Below are 19,646 nucleotides of genomic sequence, written 5' to 3'. Positions count from 1 at the left end.
GACTGGAACGAGCCGGCGTTGCTCGCTCGTTTTCTGGAGGGACTCCACGCTGAGGTTAAGGATGAGATTCTCTCCCGGGAGGTTCCTTCCAGCGTGGACTCTTTGATTGCACTCGCCATCCGCATAGAACGACGGGTAGATCTTCGTCACCGAGCTCGTGGAAGAGAGCTCGCGTTAACGGTGTTTCCCCTCTCCGCATCTCAACCATCTCCTCCCACCGGCTCAGAGACTGAGCCCATGCAGCTGGGAGGTATTCGCATCTCGACTAAGGAGAGGGAACGGAGAATCACCAACCGCCTTTGCCTCTATTGCGGTTCTGCTGGACATTTTGTCATGTCATGTCCAGTAAAAGCCAGAGCTCACCAGTAAGCGGAGGGCTACTGGTGAGCGCTACTACTCAGGTCTCTCCATCAAGATCCTGTACTACCTTGTCGGTCCATCTACGCTGGACCGGTTCGGCTGCTTCCTGCAGTGCCTTGATAGACTCTGGGGCTGAGGGTTGTTTTATGGACGAAGCATGGGCTCGGAAACATGACATTCCTCTCAGACAGTTAGGGAAGCCCTCGCCCATGTTCGCCTTAGATGGTAGTCTTCTCCCCAGTATCAGATGTGAGACACTACCTTTAACCCTCACAGTATCTGGTAACCACAGTGAGACCATTTCCTTTTTGATTTTTCGTTCACCTTTTACACCTGTTGTTTTGGGTCATCCCTGGCTAGTATGTCATAATCCTTCTATTAATTGGTCTAGTAATTCTATCCTATCCTGGAACGTTTCTTGTCATGTGAAGTGTTTAATGTCTGCTATCCCTCCTGTTTCTTCTGTCCCCTCTACTCAGGAGGAACCTGGTGATTTGACAGGAGTGCCGGAGGAATATCATGATCTGCGCACGGTCTTCAGTCGGTCCAGAGCCAACTCTCTTCCTCCTCACCGGTCGTATGATTGTTGTATTGATCTCCTTCCGGGGACCACTCCCCCTCGGGGTAGACTATACTCTCTGTCGGCTCCCGAACGTAAGGCTCTCGAGGATTATCTGTCTGTTTCTCTCGACGCCGGTACCGTGGTGCCTTCTTCCTCTCCCGCCGGAGCGGGGGGTTTTTTTGTTAAGAAGAAGGACGGTACTCTGCGCCCCTGCGTGGATTATCGAGGGCTGAATGACATAACGGTTAAGAATCGTTATCCGCTTCCCCTTATGTCGTCAGCCTTCGAGATTCTGCAGGGAGCCAGGTTCTTTACTAAGTTGGACCTTCGTAACGCTTACCATCTCGTGCGCATCAGAGAGGGGGACGAGTGGAAAACGGCGTTTAACACTCCGTTAGGGCATTTTGAATACCGGGTTCTGCCGTTCGGTCTCGCTAATGCTCCAGCTGTCTTTCAGGCATTAGTTAATGATGTACTGAGAGACATGCTGAACATCTTTGTTTTCGTTTACCTTGACGATATCCTGATTTTTTCACCGTCACTCGAGATTCATGTTCAGCACGTTCGACGTGTACTCCAGCGCCTTTTAGAGAATTGTCTCTACGTGAAGGCTGAGAAGTGCGCCTTTCATGTCTCCTCTGTCACATTTCTCGGTTCTGTTATTTCCGCTGAAGGCATTCAGATGGATCCCGCTAAGGTCCAGGCTGTCAGCGATTGGCCCGTTCCTAAGTCACGTGTCGAGTTGCAGCGCTTTCTCGGTTTCGCTAATTTCTATCGGCGTTTCATTCGTAATTTCGGTCAAGTGGCTGCCCCTCTCACAGCTCTGACTTCTGTCAAGACTTGCTTTAAGTGGTCCGGTTCCGCCCAGGGAGCTTTTGATCTCCTCAAGAAGCGTTTTACATCCGCTCCTATCCTTGTTACTCCTGACGTCACTAAACAATTCATTGTCGAGGTTGACGCTTCAGAGGTGGGCGTGGGAGCCATTCTGTCCCAGCGCTTCCATTCTGACGATAAGGTTCATCCTTGCGCTTACTTTTCTCATCGCCTGTCGCCATCGGAACGCAACTATGATGTGGGTAACCGCGAACTGCTCGCCATCCGCTTAGCCATAGGCGAATGGCGACAGTGGTTGGAGGGGGCGACCGTTCCTTTTGTCGTTTGGACTGACCATAAGAACCTTGAGTACATCCGTTCTGCCAAACGACTTAATGCACGTCAAGCTCGTTGGGCGTTGTTTTTCGCTCGTTTCGAGTTCGTGATTTCCTATCGCCCGGGAAATAAGAACACCAAGCCTGATGCCTTATCCCGTCTCTTTAGTTCTTCTGTGGCTTCTACCGACCCCGAGGGGATTCTCCCTGAAGGGCGTGTTGTCGGGTTGACTGTCTGGGGAATTGAGAGACAGGTAAAACAAGCACTCACTCACACTGCGTCGCCGCGCGCTTGTCCTAGTAACCTTCTGTTCGTTCCTGTCTCTACTCGTCTGGCTGTTCTTCAGTGGGCTCACTCTGCCAAGTTAGCTGGCCACCCCGGCGTTCGGGGTACGCTTGCTTCTATTCGCCAGCGGTTTTGGTGGCCTACTCAGGAGCGTGACACGCGCCGTTTCGTGGCTGCTTGTTCGGACTGCGCGCAGACTAAGTCAGGTAACTCTCCTCCTGCCGGTCGTCTCAGACCGCTTCCCATTCCTTCTCGACCATGGTCTCACATCGCCTTAGACTTTATTACCGGTCTGCCTTCGTCTGCGGGGAAGACTGTGATTCTTACGGTTATCGATAGGTTCTCTAAGGCGGCACATTTCATTCCCCTCGCTAAGCTTCCTTCCGCTAAGGAGACGGCACAAATCATCATTGAGAATGTGTTCAGAATTCATGGTCTCCCGTTAGACGCCGTTTCAGACAGAGGCCCGCAATTCACGTCACAGTTTTGGAGGGAGTTCTGTCGTTTGATTGGTGCTTCCGTCAGTCTCTCTTCCGGGTTTCATCCCCAGTCTAACGGTCAAGCAGAAAGGGCCAATCAGTCGATTGGTCGCATATTACGCAGCCTTTCTTTTCGAAACCCTGCGTCTTGGGCAGAACAGCTCCCCTGGGCAGAATACGCTCACAACTCGCTTCCTTCGTCTGCTACCGGGCTATCTCCGTTTCAGAGTAGTCTTGGGTACCAGCCTCCTCTGTTCTCGTCCCAGCTCGCCGAGTCCAGCGTTCCCTCCGCTCAGGCTTTTGTCCAACGTTGTGAGCGCACCTGGAGGAGGGTCAGGTCTGCACTTTGCCGTTACAGGGCGCAGACTGTGAGAGCCGCCAATAAACGTAGGATTAAGAGTCCTAGGTATTGTCGCGGTCAGAGAGTGTGGCTTTCCACTCGTAACCTTCCCCTTACGACAGCTTCTCGCAAGTTGACTCCGCGGTTCATTGGTCCGTTCCGTGTCTCTCAGGTCGTCAATCCTGTCGCTGTGCGACTGCTTCTTCCGCGACATCTTCGTCGCGTCCACCCTGTCTTCCATGTCTCCTGTGTCAAGCCTTTTCTTCGCGCTCCCGTTCGTCTTCCCTCCCCCCCCCCCCGTCCTTGTCGAGGGCGTACCTATTTACAAGGTACGGAAGATCATGGACATGCGTTCTCGGGGATGTGGTCACCAGTACTTAGTGGATTGGGAGGGTTACGGTCCTGAGGAGAGGAGTTGGGTTCCATCTCGGGACGTGCTGGACCGTTCGTTGATTGATGATTTCCTTCGTTGCCGCCAGGGTTCCTCCTCGAGTGCGCCAGGAGGCGCTCGGTGAGTGGGGGGGTACTGTCATGTTTTGTCTTTGATCATCATGTCTTGTCCCTGTGCTTCCCTCTGCTGGTCTTATTAGGTTCTTTCCCTCTTGCTATCCCTCTCTCTCCCCCTCCCTCTCTCCCTCTCTCGCTCTCTCTCTCTATCGTTCCGTTCCTGCTCCCAGCTGTTTCTCATTCTCCTAACTACCTCATTTACTCTTTCACACCTGTCCCCTATTTTGCCCTCTGATTAGAGTCCCTATTTCTCCCTCTGTTTTCCGCTTCTGTCCTTGTCGGATTCTTGTTTGATGTTTGCTGTTCTGTGTCCTTGTTCCGCCCTGTCGTGTTTTTGCCTTCTTCAGATGCTGCGTGTGAGCAGGTGTCTATGTCAGCTACGGCCTGTGCCTTCCTGAAGCGACCTGCAGTCTGTGGTCGCGTCTCCAGTCGTTCCTCTCTACTGACGAGAGGATTTCAGTTTCCTGTTTTGGATTTTCCTATGATAATATCCAGGAGTATCATTGTTTGTTTAAGACTGGATTAAAGACTCTGTTTCTCTTAAGTCGCTTTTGGGTCCTCATTCACCAGCATAACATGGAGGAGCAGAGAGAGAGAGAGAAGTGATTAGTGAAGCAGGTTTATACCCTGAGCCCAGGTGGCTCCAATCACTAACGACCCTCCTCTGCCTGCAGGAGGAACCGCCCCTGCAATGCAGAGGAGGCGCCGTGACAACATGCTAACATCTCTGTTGACGAGTCTACAATACGTAAAACATTCAGCAAGAATGGTGTTCATGGGAGAACACCACGGAAGAAGCCACTGCTGTCCAAAAAAACCATTGCTGCACTTCTGAAGTTTGCAAAAGTGCACCTAGATGTTCCACAGCGCTACTGGCAAAATATTCTGTGGACAGATGAAGCTACAGTTGAGTTGTTTGGAAGGAACACACAACACTATGTGTGGAGAAAGAAAGCCACAGCACCCAAACATCAAAACCTCATCCCAACTGTAAAGTATGGTGCAGGGAGCATCATGGTTTGGGGCTGCTTTGCTGCCTCAGGGCCTGGACAGCTTGCTATCATCGACAGAAAAATGAATTCCCAATACATTTTACAGGAGAATGTTAGGCTATCTGACCTCTAATTGAAGCTCAACAGAAGTTGGGTGATGCAACAGGACAACGACCCAAAACACAGATGTAAATCAACAACAGAATGGCTTCAACAGAAGAAAATATGCCTTCTGGAGTGGCCCAGTCAGAGTCCTGACCTCAATCAGAGGTCATGCTGTGGCATGACCTCAAGAAAGCACTTCACACCAGACATCCTAAGAATATTGCTGAACTAAAACAGTTTTGTAAAGAGGAATGGTCCAAAATGTCTACTGACCGTTGTGCAGGTCTGATCCGCAACTACAGAAAACTCTTGGTTGAGGTTATTGCTGCCAAAGGAGGGTGAACCAGTTAGGTTCACATACTTTTCCCACCCTGCACAGTGAATGTTTACACGGTGTGTTCAATAAAGACATGAAAACATATAATTGTTTGTGTGTTATTAGTTTAAGCAGACTGTGTATGTCTATTGTTGTGACCTAGATGAAGATCAGATAAAATTTTATGACCAATTTATTTTGTATTTTATTAGGCAAGTCAGATAAGATTTTTATTTTATTTTCAATGACGGCCTAGGAACAGTAGATTAACTGCCTTGTTCAGGGGTAGAATGACAGATTTCTACCTTGTCAGCTCAGGGACTCGATCTTGCAATCTTCGGGTTACTAGTCCAACACTCTAACCACTAGGCTACCTGCCACCCCATTATGCATAAATCCAGGTATTTCCAAAGGGTTCAAATACTTTTTCTTGCCACTAAATATGGGTTGCATTTACAATGGTGTTTGTTCTTCACTGGTTGCCCTTTTCTTGTGGCAACAGACCACAAATCTTGCTGCTGTGATTGCACACTAGATTTGTTTTCTTTGTGGGTCTGTGTAATCTGAGGGAAATATGTCTCTCTAATATGGTCATACATTTGGCAGGTTAGGAAGTGCAGCTCAGTTTCCACCTCATTTTGTGGGCAGTGTGCACATAGCCTGTCTTCTCTTGAGAGCCAGTTCTGCCTACGGTGACCTTTCTCAATAGCAAGGCTATGCTCACTGAGTCTGTACATAGTCAAACCTTTGCTTAATTTTGGGTCAGTCACAGTGGTCAGGTATTCTGCCACTGTGTACTCTCTGTTTAGGGCCAAATAGCGTTCTAGTTTGCTCAGTTTTTTTGTTCATTCTTTCCAATGTGTCAAGTAATTACCCCCTACTGCCACCCATCACCACCAAGGGCAACCCTCTCCCTTAGCCAACCCCCTCACACACCTCCTCAGCTGAGCCCACCACCAAGTGCAACCCCCTCCCTACCGAACCCAACCCCCTCACACACCTCCTCAGCCGAGCCCACCACCAACCTATAGATACTGGTATGCAGCATATCATATGACATGCCTGCTAACATTTAGTGGCTTCACAATATGACAGATGTATTTTGTTTGCCCTGTCTTTTCAGTGTCTTCCAGTTGTCTGTGCTCAGAGGAGATAAGGTGTCCAGGAGAGAAAGGGAACAAGTTGAGCAATGGTTGCTAATGCAGCTTTGATTGACTCAGGGGACCGATGCTAAGTCTCAGCTCACTAATGATGACCAACATTTCTGTGCATTCTTCTTTTATCGACTTGAAGCTAATGAGGTCTTGATGAGTATTGGGCGCCCTCTTTTGAAGAGGACTCACTGCTCTGAAAACTCAGCTCAGACTTTTATTGGGAGTCCTTATGAAGCTCTGCTCGTGTTGCCTCTCTGGCCTTGCAGACAGATGAATACAACGGTCAACCACTGAATCTTAAAAAGTACTCAGAGTTTACAGTGAGTGAGTTTAAAGTCCTATAAAAAAGGGAGTGAGGGAGAGGGTGAGAAAGAAAAGGAAAGCGTCAGAAAATGAGTACAAATACATAGAGCCAGAGAAACAGCGTAATATAAGATTATACTATTCCCTGCTCCATTCTGCTGGCGCATCACATCTACCAGGGAGCAGCGACTAAAACCATTTGTTTGCTTTCCCCTTTTCTCCAAAAACCAGCTACAGAATCAGATGCCATAGAAAAACAGCTCTGCTGATTTCTATAAAGCTATCCAGGAAACTGGAACAAACAAGCAGCGTTATAAAACACAAACAAATGTGTTTATCTTGCCATGACCAAACTGACATGGGTCATGTCTGTGGGATGTTGTGAATGAGTCACAGGAACATAAAATCATGTCTCACTGATAGACGGCAAAAATATGTGTCCCCATCTGTCCAGACAGCGGTGGGGTCTAGTTGCCTACCCCTGTCATACACATACTCTGGGTGTTGGAGGCAGTTTTAATACAATATATCTAGCTCTTCATTCAGCATGTTTAAGTGAATGAGCTAGGGAATGTTAAAATTGCGTGATCCAAAATAGACTTGGGGCTTAGATCAATAACTCTTTAGAATAAAACCTCAATTTGATTGCTTTGGCAATCAGAATCTGATCACCCTGCCAAACGCAAGTAAATGTCACTTGCTAGAAGGCGCTCTTCAATCTTCCTCTGCATGTTTAATGGGAGCGTTCTCTAGCCTCAACACAGAGCAGATCTATTAAAGGTGGTTTAGTGCCTGACGTATTGGCAGCTTGCACCCTAAAGTACACCATTGGCCAATATACGACTCAGAAATAGTGGACTGACCCAGTGTACTGATCCAGAAGCCCTATGGCTCAAACCCAATCTAGAAATCCATGGTTTGTCTATTGGATCTGCCTGAGTGTTGAGCCAAACCAGAGCCCTCTCTGCCCAGCCCTCCACAGTCTTGCCAGCAGTCAAACATACTGGATCTGGACTCAGGGACCTCTGAGGAACATGTAACCTCTCTCACTTAACATCTCCCACTTAATAACCGACAATATCTGACCACCTCTGACCACAACCCCATTCCAGTAGCTCCCCACTCCCCAGAAGTGACAGGGTAAAATAGGGTTAGGGCCCAAGAGCTTGGATATGCCTCCAATTGACGATCCTAGTCAGGCCCTGGAAGGTGACTAAACAAAGCGAGAGGACCAGCTCCTGTCAAAGCAAACAACATACAGATGGTACAGCCATACTGTAGTCAGACAAGCATGGTGAAATAACACCCCAGGGAGGTTTGAAAAGAAAATGTTGCACTCACAAATGACTCTGATCTCCAGCGGAGTGTTTTGTTTGTTTTTGTCCCTCAAACATTAAAGTGCGATGTGTCCTTGGTTTAGTGCCTTTGACTAAATTAACATCTACTGAGCAGAGTATCAATTAATAATTGTACATAAGCACGCATAAAAAACGTTTTTTTCTTCTGTTGGGATAATTATTACTAACGTATTACTAAGGCAGAATGTAACTCCGAAAGGACTTATAAGGACTTAACTCTTCATATTCGTTTCTCCTGTTTCGCCTTCATAATTATTTCAGTGAAACTTTGCACCTTTTATGGAACAGCCCCGGTTGTTAAGTGAACATTGTCTAACTGACTCACTTCCCAGAGAAATGTGCTTCATGCTTTACTGAAGCGCTCTGTTCTACAGACACTTGGTATTGATGCTTCACTTATTTTCGGCTATTCCCTTGTGTTCAAGCCAATGAGGCATGTTGGCATACCAACAGACAAGGTGCTGCAGGATAATTGTCAAGCAGAGCATGCTCCAACAGACTGGGCTCATTGACTGGCTTTCAGATGGGAATCATATGTGAGTCCTGGTAGGATTTCAGCAGGGCTGTGTGGATCTGGAGATGTGCTGGATCATACCAATAACTGTGCATTCCAACATAGGAGTTCACAGTGTATCACAAAACCAGAGTGGCTTGTACCAAACCACTGTGAAATTAGAGAAAACACACCACATGAGACTGAAAACATAATGTCACAAAATAGTGTCTATAGGAGAAAATAAAGTAAAAGAATGTTCAATGTCTGTGAAATCATACTTGTCAGATTAAGGTGGGATCAATGACTAATGCAGCTCAATTTCATAGCAGTTTAACATGGCATAGCCATTCTCTGCAGCACACAAGGTGTTGAATCAGCCATTGAGTTGACTCACGTTACTGTTCAGTAAGGAGATGGACATCCATCCCCAGTTGCTCTGGAGCAGGATTGAGTTCTCTGTGTTCACAGTGCAGCTGTGCAGTCACACCCTCTGGGGGATCCATTGCGACTCTAATCTGATTCACAGATGCCTGCTGGGACTATTCACCAATTAGGAACTTTGAAGCTGACGGATCAATTACTCAATATATATCAACACAATGCCGCTGTTAGTTACCCCATCTGAAATTCTGGTAATTAGCCCAGAGATCAATAAACTGTGAGCAGGACGGAGAACTTGGGGAGATATGAGAGAATTTGAGATTGTTAAATCTCATGAATTAAATGTTCCCTGTGGATTATATGGTGGGTGGTGCCTTGCTTCCTATTTTCTCCATTTCCATCTTAATGCTGAAAAATAGAATCTCTGACAGGCAGCCAAGTCATCCAACCGCAGACAGAGAGGCTCACCAAGTGAATACATAACCCTGGCTCAGCCCTGTAACACATTAACCTTGACAATGCCACCGTATCGTTGACAGAATGGTCTCTGTCCACCAAATCACATCTCAAAGTGAGCCCTTCCCTTCCATCCCGTGAATAATGCATGTGAGTTGGGGTGAGAAAGGGAGAGGAGCCGGGGAACTTCAGAGGCGATGAATACGCAGGAATAGCTGGAGTGGACGTACAGCACCTTCCCCCTCATAGCCATTGATTAAGTGTCACTTTGTCCTGTGGAGTTGAAACAGATTCCAAACAAAACAGACAACAGAAAAGGGTCTGACTGTTCACACTCGTTAGCCTGTGATTGCGCTGCGGAGGGCGTGGATTGGAGGCGAGGTTGTAAGACAACAGGCTGCTCATTCATATGTAAAAGATGGATTGTTGTGAATAATAGTTTAATCAAGCCCTGCCTATCAGCGAGCGTGTGCAGTGAAGGATTGAGGGGATGCAGAGTGACAGAACCTAATATAGGGGATTTGTCTGTGACAACTTTATCCATTAGCAATGTCTCCTGCCTGCACTGTTGCCGATTTGGAGCCCGGCGATGGTATCAGTGGGCATCAGGGAGGCGGCAGGACTCAGGGAGAGACAGCTTTGCTGATGTGAAGAGATACTCTGGAGGTATAAGCACTCTGAAGTCTAAAAGGATTATTTACAAACTTGGTCATGGCTGGTACGCCTGTGCACTTACATTTTCCATTCAGATCTACATTTCCAGAGACAGACACCACATCACAATAACCCACGGCCCTGCTCCCCTTTACTTCCTACCTAAAACGGGGCAGGCAAAGCCTCACATACACCATGTGTTAATAAATACAATTTGCTGAGTGAAGATTGCAGTGCAAGGACGCTGCTTACGTGCACTGTGCTGTCTTTCAAGTGATTGAGGACGTCTCCTTGGTATGCACCGAGAGTATGCTTTGACTTAATCCACCCCAGTCCCCCAGAAAATATTAATTTCTATGCCCCTGGCCCGGAGTCAGGGTGGAAGTGTCTGCAGTTATTTAGACACATTTTAGGATGCATTCGAGGCTCCCATGGACTGCCAAAGCACTGAACAGGATAGCTTTGATCCTATAAAACACAAGGACATAGCCCATTAGAGAGAGAAACTGTAGATGGGAGAGGAGCAGAGTAGAGAGAGAACGACAGAGAGATGGGATGGATGGGAGGGGAAGTGAGAGAGAGAGAGATGGGAGGGGAAGTGTGTGTGAGAGAGAGAGAGAGAGAGAGAGAGAGAGATAGATGGGAGGGGAAGTGTGTGAGAGAGAGAGATAGATGGGAGGGGAAGTGTGTGTGAGAGAGAGAGATAGATGGGAGGGGAAGTGTGTGTGAGAGTGAGTGAGTGAGTGAGTGAGTGAGTGAGTGAGTGAGTGAGTGAGTGAGTGAGTGAGTGAGTGAGTGAGTGAGTGAGTGAGTGAGTGAGTGAGTGAGTGAGTGAGAGTGAGTGAGTGAGTGAGAGAGAGAGGGGAAGGATAGGAGGGGAAGTGAGAGAAACTAATAAATGCTGTTATTACTTCTCTTTCTCTGCCTTCTTGAGATGTCAGAACGAGTACACAGCATGCAGCACACTCTCGATTTACGCTTATTAATATCTGGTAACATATGATCCAATTTGAGAATGAAGGCGATGCCAGCTAAATAATGTTAAGCACATCTAATCTCAGCTAAGACATGCTTGAACATGTTTTTCTTTTTAACAAAGCAGGACTAACCTTAATGCCAGCTCTGAAGCTCTGCATGCCTCCACTCCTTTCCTCAAATTTTCCGGATCCACTTCCACATAACCGCATTAGGACGTAATAATAAATACCCAGGTTTATTGGTACGTCCCAGGGGAAGTCAAAATTAACCTTAGTTGGAGATAGAGGACGCAACAAAAGAGTGGGGGATCAGAGAGGCAGGCTTAAGGCCAGATAGAGTATTTCACAGTTACACAGAGAAGGGCCCGTTCTGATACTGAGGGAGAGAAATGGGTCGTCGGAATAAACAGGACTTTAGGTTTGTCACTTAAGTCACCAGAAATGTATTTAGGACAACAACATGAAACAAGCCATCCCACGGCCTCAATTTGTCTCTTTAAAATGCCTTGTTTATTCTGTTTGGGCTTGTTTTGTTTTTTTAAATCATCTGAATTATTTACATAGCCAAGTAACAAGGAGAAGCACTACTTGTTATGCAGAGGTAGTAACTGAGCTACTGGAGTTTAGAACTGCAGTTCGGAACAATCCCCCATTATCAATGTTATTATCATCCTTATCCTCATCATCATCACCATAACCATCATCGTACATTTTTTAGAACGTTGTATGCAAATTGTATAGCTTTGTCATCAACATGAGATTTTTTTTTTTTTTACATGCACACAAAAATCAGCAATGCAAACAGGACTGGACTGCCAGAAAAATAAGGTTGCACATTACATTTTCCCAAGAGCAATTCAACCAAATAATGGAGACGGAAACGATTGAATTTACTTGAAGGGTGTATATGAATGAGAAAAGGTATAGTGAGAAAGAGGGTCTGTTATGTCACATTAAATCAGATCCGGTCCATCTTTCTTTTTCACTCTATGCTGACACAGTACAAAATGAATCACTACTCCACTCCTTGTGAATATTATGTGTGTGTGTGTGTGCCTATGGTGCCGAATTAGATTGCAACCTCGTTCCCCCTCGTTCCCCTCTTCCACTCCCCCATCTGATTCCCCGTGGGCGCACTCCCAGTCCCTCTAGTGCAGGCCAGGGTGGAGAAAGAGAGATTTCAATCAATGCATTTCTGTGACAGATTACCCTGATTGTAGTATTAACAAAAAGGCAGTCATCATGCGTCTGTGTGCCTGTGACCACACAACTGCACACACAATTATACTATAAAACACATTATAAGGATTATTTATGTGCGGCAGGTAGCCTAGCGGTTAAGAGTGTTAGGCCAATAATCAAAAGGGCACTGGTTCGAACCCCCAATGTGTCTAGGTGAAAAAATCTGATGATGTGTCCTTGAGCAAGGCACTTAATTAGGGAATTGCTCTGGATAAGAGCGTGTAAAGAATGTAACGTTATCATGTGCTTTCATATAATATACTGTAAATGATGTGCATAACAAACAAGGCATACTATCATGGACAATACAGAAATGGTGGGAAAGAGGAGACGATTGATCTTATAAAATGGCTTTGTAATGTCCTGAATTACCTGGTAATACCTTTTGATTGAAGTTATACAATCAATAATACAGTGTTTATAACAACATCTAGGCAAAGTTGTAGTTCCGAAGCTTGACAGCTGTAAAGCTTTGTATGACTCATTTTACTCTCTTCGATGGATGGAGAGAAATCTTTCTGTAGCAAACTAATGGAATAGGTGGATAATGGGAGGTGACTAACAAATGAGTTGAAAGGGGTAGGTGTTAATTGATTGTGTAAGGGTCAGCGAGGGTAAGCAACAGTATTCTAAAAAGGTTGGAGTAGGCTAGGGAGCCTTGCCCATGGTTTAAAATGGTCTTCAATGGATACACAAGGCTAGAGAATGCAGCACACTGCACTGGGGGAATGGACTGGGGTAGGAATAATGTAGTAATCTTAGGCCTTGTCTATGGCTATGTCTTGGCAAGAACTTCCTGGCTGTACACCTTCTTACAGTGCCGCGTGCTGCTAATAGGAAGTGAAAGCTAACTGGCCCCATGGAAAGGCAATCTGGGCTGAGCAATCTCTCGCCTTCCCTCGGGTCTCCCCTCTGCTCTTTCGGCAGACCAGCCTTCTCTCGGGTCTCCCCTCTGCTCTGTTGGCAGGCAAGCCTTCTCTCGGTCTCCCCTCTGCTCTGTTGGCAGGCAAGCCTTCTCTCGGTCTCCCCTCTGCTCTGTCGGCAGGCCAGCCTTCCCTTCCCTTCCTCCAGGTTTATTGAGCCTCGCGTTGCCACTAGAAATCCAATAGCTATTTACACTGGGCCACGTCTGCCTCCAAATGGCATTCTGCGGATCATAAAGCCTGGCTACAGTACTAGGGCCATATTAATGAATGTATTAGCTGCAACACATCCCCAGAGTTTCAAAATGGGGGACAGAAGAGGACGGGAGGGAGGAGGAGGTGGAGAAGAGCGAGTGGCTGGAAATGGAAGAGAGCTAGGGGAGAGAAGGGAGTGAACTATGAGTCATCCTACCCGGTTTGTGGAAAGGGGTTGAGGAGCAGGAGGCAGATCCATATGCCCGACACGAATACTGCAAGTTTCTGGAGAGTGGCAGCCATATCAAACTATGGCCCAAAACCCTGCAGAAAAGAGAGAAGGACGGACATATGTACATGTTAATTATGGCTGGGAATTGCCAAGGACCTCCAAGAGTGTGAAATGTTGTCATCAAGGCAAAGAGTGCCTACTTTGAAGAATCTCAAATATAAAATATATTTTGATTTGTTTAACACTTTTTTGGTTACTACATGATTCCATATGTGTTATTTCATAGTTTTGATGCCTTCACTGTTATTCTACAATGTAGAATATAGTAAAATAAAGAAAGATTTTGGAATGTGTACAGTGGGTGTGTCCAAACCTTTAACTGGTACTGTATATATACAGTGCGTTCGGAAAGTATTCCGACCCCTTGACTTTTTCCAAATTTTGTTACAATACAGCCTTATTCTAACATTTATTGGGGGAAAAATTCCTCATCAATCTACACACAATACCCCATAATGACAAAGCAAAAACAGGTTTTTAGACATTTTTGCAAATGTAAAAAAAGAAAAATACCTTATTTACAGTATTCAGATCCTTTGCTATAAGACTCGAAATTGAGCTCAGGTGCATCCTGCTTCTATCAATGATCCTTGAGATGTTTATACAACTTGATTGGAGTCCACCTGTGGTAATTCTATTGATTGGACATGATTTGGAAAGGCATACACCTGTCTATGTAAGGTCCCACAGTTGACAGTGCATGTCAGAGCAAAAACCAAGCCATAAGGTCGAAGGAATTGTCCATAGAGCTCCAAGACAGGATTTTGTCTAGGAAGAGATCTGGGGAAGGGTACCAAAGAAATTCTGCAGCATTGAAGGTCCCCAAGAACACAGTGGCCTCCATCATTCTTAAATGGAAAAGGTTTGGAACCACCTCTTCCTAGAGCTGGCCGACGGCCAAACTGAGCAATCGGGGGAGAATTCCCTCAAGTTATTTTTAATGTCCCAATTGGGAAATGTGTTGTGAAGTCAGGGCTCAACTATAAGAACCCGATGGTCACTCAGAAAGAGCTCCAAAGTTCCTTTGTGGAGATGGGAGAACCTTCCAGAAGGACAACCATCTGCAGCACTCCACCAATCAGGCCTTTATGGTAGAGTGGCCAGACGGAAGCCACTCCTCAGTAAAAAGCACATGACAGGCCACTTGGAGTTTGCCAAAAAGCACCTAAAGGACTTTCAGACCATGAGAAACAAGATTCTCTGGTCTGATGAAACCAAGATTAAACTCTTTGGCCTGAATGCCAAGTGTCACGTCTGAAGGAAACCTGGCACCATCCCTACGGTGAAGCATGGTGGTGGCAGCACCATGCTGCGGGGATGTTTTTCTGCGGCAGGGACTGGGAGTCTAGTCAGGATTAAGGGAAAGATGAACGGAGCAAAGTGCAGAGAGATCCTTGATGAAAACCTGCTCCAGAGCGCTCAGGGCCTCAGACTGGGGCAAAGGTTTACCTTCTAACAGGACAACGACCCTAAGCACAAAGCCAAGACAATGCAGGAGTGGCTTCGGAACAAGTCTCTGAATGTCCTTGAGTGTCCCAGCCAGAGCCAGCCATATCTCTGGAGAAACCTGAAACTAGCTGTGCAGCGACGCTCCCCATCCAACCTGACAGAGCCTGATAGCATCTGCAGAGAAGAGAAACTCCACAAATACAGGTGTGCCAAGCTTGTAGCATCAGACCCAATAAGACTTGAGGCTGTAATCACTGTCAAATGAGCTTCAACAAAGTACTGAGTAAAGGTTCTGAATACTTATGTCAATTTTATATTTAAAAAATATATATTTTATAAATTTGCTAAAATTCCCCCAAAAAGTTTTTGCTTTGTCATTATGGGTTATTGTGTGTAGATTGATGAGGGGGGCAAAACGATTTAATACATTTTAGAATAAGGCTGTAACGTAACAAAATGTGGAAAAAGTCAAAGGGGTTGAATACTTTCCGAATGCACTATGTATATATATATACACTGCTCAAAAAAATAAAGGGAACACTTAAACAACACAATGTAACTCCAAGTCAATCACACTTCTGTGAAATCAAACTGTCCACTTAGGAAGCAACACTGATTGACAATAAATTTCACATGCTGTTGTGCAAATGGAATAGACAACAGATGGAAATTATAGGCAATTAGCAAGACACCCCCAATAAAGGAGTGGTTCTGCAGGTGGTGACCACAGACCACTTCTCAGTTCCTATGCTTCCTGGCTGATGTTTTGGTCACTTTTGGATGCTGGCGGTGCTTTCACTCTAGTGGTAGCATGAGACGGAGTCTACAACCCACACAAGTGACTCAGGTAGTGCAGCTCATCCAGGATGGCACATCAATGCGAGCTGTGGCAAGAAGGTTTGCTGTGTCTGTCAGCGTAGTGTCCAGAGCATGGAGGCGCTACCAGGAGACAGGCCAGTACATCAGGAGATGTGGATGAGGCCGTAGGAGGGGAACAACCCAGCAGCAGGACCGCTACCTCCGCCTTTGTGCAAGGAGGAGCACTGCCAGAGCCCTGCAAAATGACCTCCAGCAGGCCACAAATGTGCATGTGTCTGCTCAAACGGTCAGAAACAGACTCCATGAGGGTGGTATGAGGGCCCGACGTCCACAGGTGGGGGTTGTGCTTACAGCCCAACACCGTGCAGGAAGTTTGGCATTTGCCAGAGAACACCAAGATTGGCAAATTTGCCACTGGCGCCCTGTGCTCTTCACAGATGAAAGCAGGTTCACACTGAGCACGTGACAGACGTGACAGTCTGGAGACGCCGTGGAGAACGTTCTGCTGCCTGCAACATCCTCCAGTATGACCGGTTTGGCGGTGGGTCAGTCATGGTGTGGGGTGGCATTTCTTTGGGGGGCCGCACAGCCCTACATGGGCTCGCCAGAGGTAGCCTGACTGCCATTAGGTACCGAGATGAGATCCTCAGACCCCTTGTGAGACCATATGCTGGTGCGGTTGGCCCTGGGTTCCTCCTAATGCAAGACAATGCTAGACCTCATGTGGCTGGAGTGTGTCAGCAGTTCCTGCAAGAGGAAGGCATTGATGCTATGGACTGGCCCGCCCGTTCCCCAGACCTGAATCCAATTGAGCACATCTGGGACATGTCTCGCTCCATCCACCAACGCCACGTTGCACCACAGACTGTCCAGGAGTTGGCGGATGCTTTAGTCCAGGTCTGGGAGGAGATCCCTCAGGAGATCATCCGCCACCTCATCAGGAGCATGCCCAGGCGTTGTAGGGAGGTCATACAGGCACGTGGAGGCCACACACACTACTGAGCCTCATTTTGACTTGTTTTAAGGACATTACATCAAAGTTGGATCAGCCTGTAGTGTGGTTTTCCACTTTAATTTTGAGTGTGACTCGAGACCTCCATGGGTTGATAAATTTGATTTCCATTTTTGTGTGATTTTGTTGTCAGCACATTCAACTATGTAAAGAAAAAAGTATTTAATAAGAATATTTCATTCATTCAGATCTAGGATGTGTTATTTTAGTGTTCCCTTTATTTTTTTGAGCAGTGTATATATTACAAATTGATACATGGAGTCCAAGTATCAATATAATATTGTCTAAAATAATATTGAGGCAAGTAGCCTAGCGGTTAGAGTATTGGGCCAGTAACTGAAAGGTTGTTAGTTCAAATGCCTGAGCCCACAAGGTGGAAGATCTGCCAATGTGCCCTTGAGCAAGGCACTTAACACCTTACTGCTCCAGGTTTGCCGTTGATAATGGCGGACCCTGGCCATGACCCCACTCTCCGAGGGTGTGTTAGGTAGTTGGGATATGCAAAAAAATAACATTTAAATTCACACATTGGTATAATACACACTTGTACATGTGTGAATTAGGACAAACACTGTATAAGCACCCACTCAATCATCATCATCAAATGTATCAATGTTTTCCCCCCATCACTAATGTTAAGGTGAATTAGCATCTCAGATCAATATGTATGTCCAGTCCTGGAAAGCAGAATGAAAACAGTTAATGAAACACATAATTCACTGGCAGGTGTCCTGAGGGACCTGGATCTAAATTGACTTCCTGTTGCTCTGGCCTCATGACAAGCGTTGTCAGTCAGTCAGACAGACAGACAGAGAGGCACAGATTAATGGTTTCATGTTCTTCTATGGCCATGATGACAGAGAGATACTGAGCCAAAATGCTAGGCTTTGAGTAGATATATACAGTATGAACCTACAGGTTATTAGTCATGGAAGCTTTGGGCCTTCCATACTGTATTGTATGTAGTAAATAAGTCATGTTAATGTCCAAACCCATGGTAAGTGCCAAAGCATTTTCAAAATATTACAGGTGTAGTAACCTGCCCCGGTGGGATTTAACCTTTGTAGTCACCTTCCTATACATGCTTGTTAATACTGTAGTACTGAGTCCTACTGAGAATGATGACAAACATAGCCTTTACTGTCAGCTCTGAGCAACTCAAGTTTTAGATGCAATGATGACAAAACAAATATGAATATTTTAGCACTTGGAGGAAAACCTGGACTCGCTAACAAAAGCAAATTATTTAAATTTCAGATGAAACAAGTCCAATTTGTTTCCTTGCTGCGCGAGCCAAACGCAGTGAAGATGAGGGAATTTATTTGCTTTTCTGCCCAATATGCAGCAGCACAAAAGCTATGAAGCATAAATACTGAGTAATTCGTCTCACGCAGGCAGCGATGCTCTGATTGGAGCTTCACCCAGGCAGCAGGCTGCAGCTTTAGGGAGTCCCTGTGCTTTCCCCTTAAGAGGATACTTTGTAAAACTGCTGTTTCTTCAGAGACACACCAACGAAATAGGGGCTTTGTAAGGATTAATAATGGAATCACCCACACATGAATACACTTCGAACAAACATAAACACTGTAGGGACTGAGGTACTGGCAACAAGACTGAAAAGCTAAACAAAAAAACTTTTGCCCTTTAACCCAAGCCTGGAGAATATCTATGCCTTTTATTTGATGTAAAGAAAATTGTCACGAAACGCCACCATATAAATGTCACAACATAAATACTGCGTTGCTTACACTATAAATGTAGACAGGTGGACCTTTGTTGAAAACAGTAGTAGTGCGTGGGTAAAATCACTGGGGAAGCCAAGCCAGTAAAAAAGCCATATTACAACTTCCATTGTGATAATTGTGTTTGCTCTTTAACCCATTCCTTCATACGCCACCTTGATACAGTATACAATAAGGCCGTGACAACAAAAAGACAGTCACACAGCGGCGGAAAATATTCAACTACACATACATTTGTTTCATCACAAAACTGGAAAACATCTGTCCGGTGAAGTCCACAAAGCAAATATTGCACGTAAAAAACAGGCATATGACATGCAGTATTGTCAAGCAAGTTACTGTTTCCGACAGTCTACTAAACAACTAGTGATTTAGAACGACGGTGTTCCCACAAGTCAACACAAAGACAACAGGAGCACTGCCTCCGCTATTCCAGCATGATTTCAACTTACGTATAAACATAATCAAATCAACAAGGCTATATACAGTATATGCTTCGTTAAAACACTGAAATCAAAATGAAAACAAACACATTTTGTCCAATCAATGTTGCTAAATATCATGTGGCTGTCCATGGTACTGATTTCTGTCTGTGTGTGTGTGTGCGTGTACGTGTGTGTGTGTGAGCTTGGTTGCGTGCGCAAGTAACAAAAATAAATAAATGTTGACTCACCCTACTTGTAGACTAGTTGAACGCCAATGCCATCCTCATCTCTTTCATGTTGGCAAAACAGTCTATGACACTGTCATACAGTACACTTTTAGTTTATGTTTTCATAGGCTACCTAGTTAAAATGTTTGCTAGCCTAACTTCCTCGCATGGGCAAAAATGAACCAGCTAAGTTAGCTAACTAGTTAACGTGAGCCTACTAAGCTACATACAGTTGAAGTCGGAAGTTTACATACACTTAGGTACCTTCAAACTCAGTGCCTCTTTGCTAGACATCATGGGAAAATCAAAATAAATCAGCCAAGACCTCAGAAAAGAAATTGCAGACCTCCACAAGTCTGGTTCATCCTTGGGAGCAATTTCCAAATGCCTGAAGGTACCACGTTCATCTGTACAAACAATAGTATGCAAGTATAAACACCATGGGA

At 45.7% G+C, this 19,646-nt stretch overlaps 2 protein-coding genes across 5 annotated transcripts in view; both read right to left on the bottom strand.

Moving 5' to 3' along the window:
• Positions 1 to 19,646, bottom strand: part of LOC139552534 (uncharacterized) — a 387,539-nt gene that overhangs the window by 295,133 nt on the left and 72,760 nt on the right. The window lies entirely within an intron of this gene.
• LOC139552481 (gamma-aminobutyric acid receptor subunit alpha-3-like) overlaps positions 1 to 19,646 on the bottom strand; it is a 162,305-nt gene that overhangs the window by 117,883 nt on the left and 24,776 nt on the right. For 3 of the 4 annotated variants that reach the window (XM_071364263.1, XM_071364262.1, XM_071364261.1), the window contains exon 2: positions 13,452 to 13,558. The exons of the other annotated variant lie outside the window; for it this stretch is intronic. In XM_071364263.1, coding sequence (XP_071220364.1) covers positions 13,452 to 13,537 — 86 coding nt within the window. In that variant the 5' untranslated portion in view covers positions 13,538 to 13,558. The remainder of the gene's footprint in view (positions 1 to 13,451; positions 13,559 to 19,646) is intronic. 4 annotated transcript variants of the gene reach the window in all.

Source organism: Salvelinus alpinus, chromosome 24, assembly GCF_045679555.1.
Source record: "Salvelinus alpinus chromosome 24, SLU_Salpinus.1, whole genome shotgun sequence".
NCBI classification, from domain to species: Eukaryota; Metazoa; Chordata; class Actinopteri; order Salmoniformes; family Salmonidae; genus Salvelinus; species Salvelinus alpinus.
This window is presented reverse-complemented; position numbering and strand designations above follow the sequence as displayed.